Source organism: Mandrillus leucophaeus, unplaced genomic scaffold (assembly GCF_000951045.1).
Source record: "Mandrillus leucophaeus isolate KB7577 unplaced genomic scaffold, Mleu.le_1.0 Scaffold48, whole genome shotgun sequence".
In the NCBI taxonomy this organism is placed as follows: Eukaryota; Metazoa; Chordata; class Mammalia; order Primates; family Cercopithecidae; genus Mandrillus; species Mandrillus leucophaeus.
The window spans coordinates 761,356-764,032 of NW_012105142.1; the positions used below are offsets into that span (position 1 = coordinate 761,356).

General features: G+C 47.7%; 1 protein-coding gene across 1 annotated transcript in view; it reads left to right on the forward strand.

Moving 5' to 3' along the window:
• Positions 1 to 2,677, forward strand: part of SLC7A9 (solute carrier family 7 (amino acid transporter light chain, bo,+ system), member 9) — a 56,038-nt gene that overhangs the window by 30,269 nt on the left and 23,092 nt on the right. The window contains exons 8-9 of the mRNA XM_011995281.1: positions 653 to 749; positions 2,392 to 2,541. Of these exons, the coding sequence (XP_011850671.1) occupies positions 653 to 749; positions 2,392 to 2,541 (247 nt within the window). The remainder of the gene's footprint in view (positions 1 to 652; positions 750 to 2,391; positions 2,542 to 2,677) is intronic.

Genomic DNA, 2,677 nt, shown 5'->3' on the forward strand with positions numbered 1-2,677 from the left:
GCCACAGTCTCCCAAAGTGCTGGGATTACAGAAGTGAGCCACCGTGCCTGGCCCAAATTTTTAATTATGGTAACTTTTTCAAGAAATTCTGGTTAGCCAGAGGATACCAGAGGCTAAAAAGGGTAGGGGGAAGGGGAGATAGGGAGAGCCTTGCTGAAGGATACAAAATTACAGCTAGACAGGAGGAATAGGTTCTAGTGTTCTACACGCTGCAGGGTGGCCAGAGCTCACATTAATATTAATATGTAGCTTCGGATAGCTAGGGGAGGATTTTGAATGTTCCCAACACAAAGAAACGGTAAATTGAAAAAATTTTTAAAGTTATGTGTAGAGATGGGATCTCACTATGTTGCCAGGCTGGTCTCCAACTCCTGGGCTCAAGTGAGCCTCCCGCCTTGGCCTCCCAAGATGTTGGGATTAGAGGCATGAGCCACCACACCTAGTCTCTCAGTGTGTTTAACCTCCTCACTCACTCTGCCAAAACCCACTTCTCTCCCAAAGACAGACCCTCATCTGAAGCCCAGGTCCCCGCTCAGCTCCCTTCATGAACCTTCCGAGGGCTCCTTAGTGGACCCCGGAACACACGTCCTCGGTGGTCCTGGACAGATTGTCTGCACTCTGGTCAGTGGATTCCCATGTCGTTATTTTCCAGACTCATTTATGTGGCGGGCCGGGAGGGCCACATGCTCAAAGTGCTTTCTTACATCAGCGTCAAGCGCCTCACTCCAGCCCCCGCCATCATCTTCCACGTGAGTACGAATCCCGCTAACAGCCTATCTTCAAGGCGGGGACACTCCATCCACGGGGTGCTAAGCCCAGTGGCTTCCAGATGACCCAGATGCCCTTATTCCTTGCCATGAAATAGATGTAGAAAGAATCCCAAGATACGTCAAACAATGTACCAATGTCTGCTCCTTTGTCTGAATTTATCCGCGAAAGACAGTGTGTGCCCTCAATGCTTCTGTGTGCATTCGTCTGTGCTGGGTTGCTGGTAACAAACTATATAAAAGCCTACTAGCTTACAGGGAAGGAGGGTAAGACATTTTCCCAGGTGGTTATTGACAGCAGCCTCTCATTATGCTCTAATGATTGAGAAGTCACTGGATCCTTATGCAGTAAATGCCCTTTGACTGTTTTTGTTGTTGTTGTTGTTGTTTTTGTTTTTTTGAGACAGAGTCTTGCTCTGTCACTCAGGCTGGAGTGCAGTGGCACGATCTTGGCTCACTACATCCTCCGTCTCTCAGGTGCAAACGATTCTCCTGCCTCAGCCTCCCAAGTAGCTGGGATTAAAGGGGCCTGCCATCACGCCCGGCTTGTTTTTGTATTTTTAGCAGAGATGGGGTTTCACCATGCTGGCCAGGCTGGTCTTGAACTCCTGGCCTCAAGTGATCGGCCCACCTCAGCCTCCCAAACTGCTGGGATTATAGGCATGAGCCACCATGCCTGACCACCCCTTTGACATCTTCTGATGGGAGCTTCTCTGTGGTGCATGGTCCTTGTTTTGTGCAACTGTTCTGGGCACTGATAAACCATCCACATTTCTACCCCAGGGCTGGTCTACACCCGTTCCCCCAGAGGAGAGGCACTTCTCTATCATTCTGAAAACACACCCAGGAAATACCAGTCCAGGGCCCCGCAACTAACACAGGCCAAGACTAGACCTGAGCTTCTAATCCAGGGCCCCGGCCCGCATTAGAAAACTCTCTTTGAGGAAAACTTGTAATTATGAAGCTGGTGTAACATTCATACATATTAGGTTGGTGCAAAAGTAATTGCAGTTTTTGCCATTAAAAACTGCAATTACTGGCCAGGCATGGTGGCTCACGCCTATAATCCCAGTACTTTGGGAGGCCGAGGCAGGTGGATCACCTGAGGTCAGGAGTTCGAGAACAGCCTGGTCAACATGGCGAAATCCCATCTCACTAAAACTACAAAAATTGGCCGGGCGTGGTGGTGCCTGCCTATAATCCCAGCTACTCAGGAGGCTGAGGCAGGAGAATCTCTTGAACCCGGGAGGTGGAAGGTGCAGTGAGCTGAGATTGCGCCACTGGACTCAAGCCTGGGTGACAGAGTGAGACTCCGTCTCAAAAGACAAAACGAAACAAAAAAACCGTAATTACTTTTGCACCAACCTAATGCTTTATTTCTCCCTTGCTTAAAATCGCAACTTCAAAGATTCAGAAATTTCCCAGGTCTTTTCTGCAGGCTTCGTGGAGAAGAGCTATCACAGCCAAAGTCAGGTTTAACCCGAACTATCACGGAATGCCTGGGAAGTTCCTTTCATGCTAAAGTGTTTTTTCCACAAGAAAAACTGTTTCTTCGGTCTTCTGTGACGGGAGAACAGTGTTTTGTTGTAGTAATGACGTACGAATCCATTCTTCTTTCTATTAGGGTATCATAGCAACGATTTATATCATCCCTGGTGACATAAACTCGTTAGTTAATTATTTCAGCTTTGCCGCATGGCTCTTTTATGGCCTGACGATTCTAGGACTCATCGTGATGAGATTTACAAGGAAAGAGCTGGAAAGGCCTATCAAGGTAAGCTTGCAGCCCCAGAGTCACAAGTGGCTTTGGATTGTTTAATGAATTAGATAGAGGTAACTCTTTCAAATGCTAGGGGCATGGCTTCTAGTTCTAATCTGACTTGACTCTTTTAAAATATCATATTTTAGAG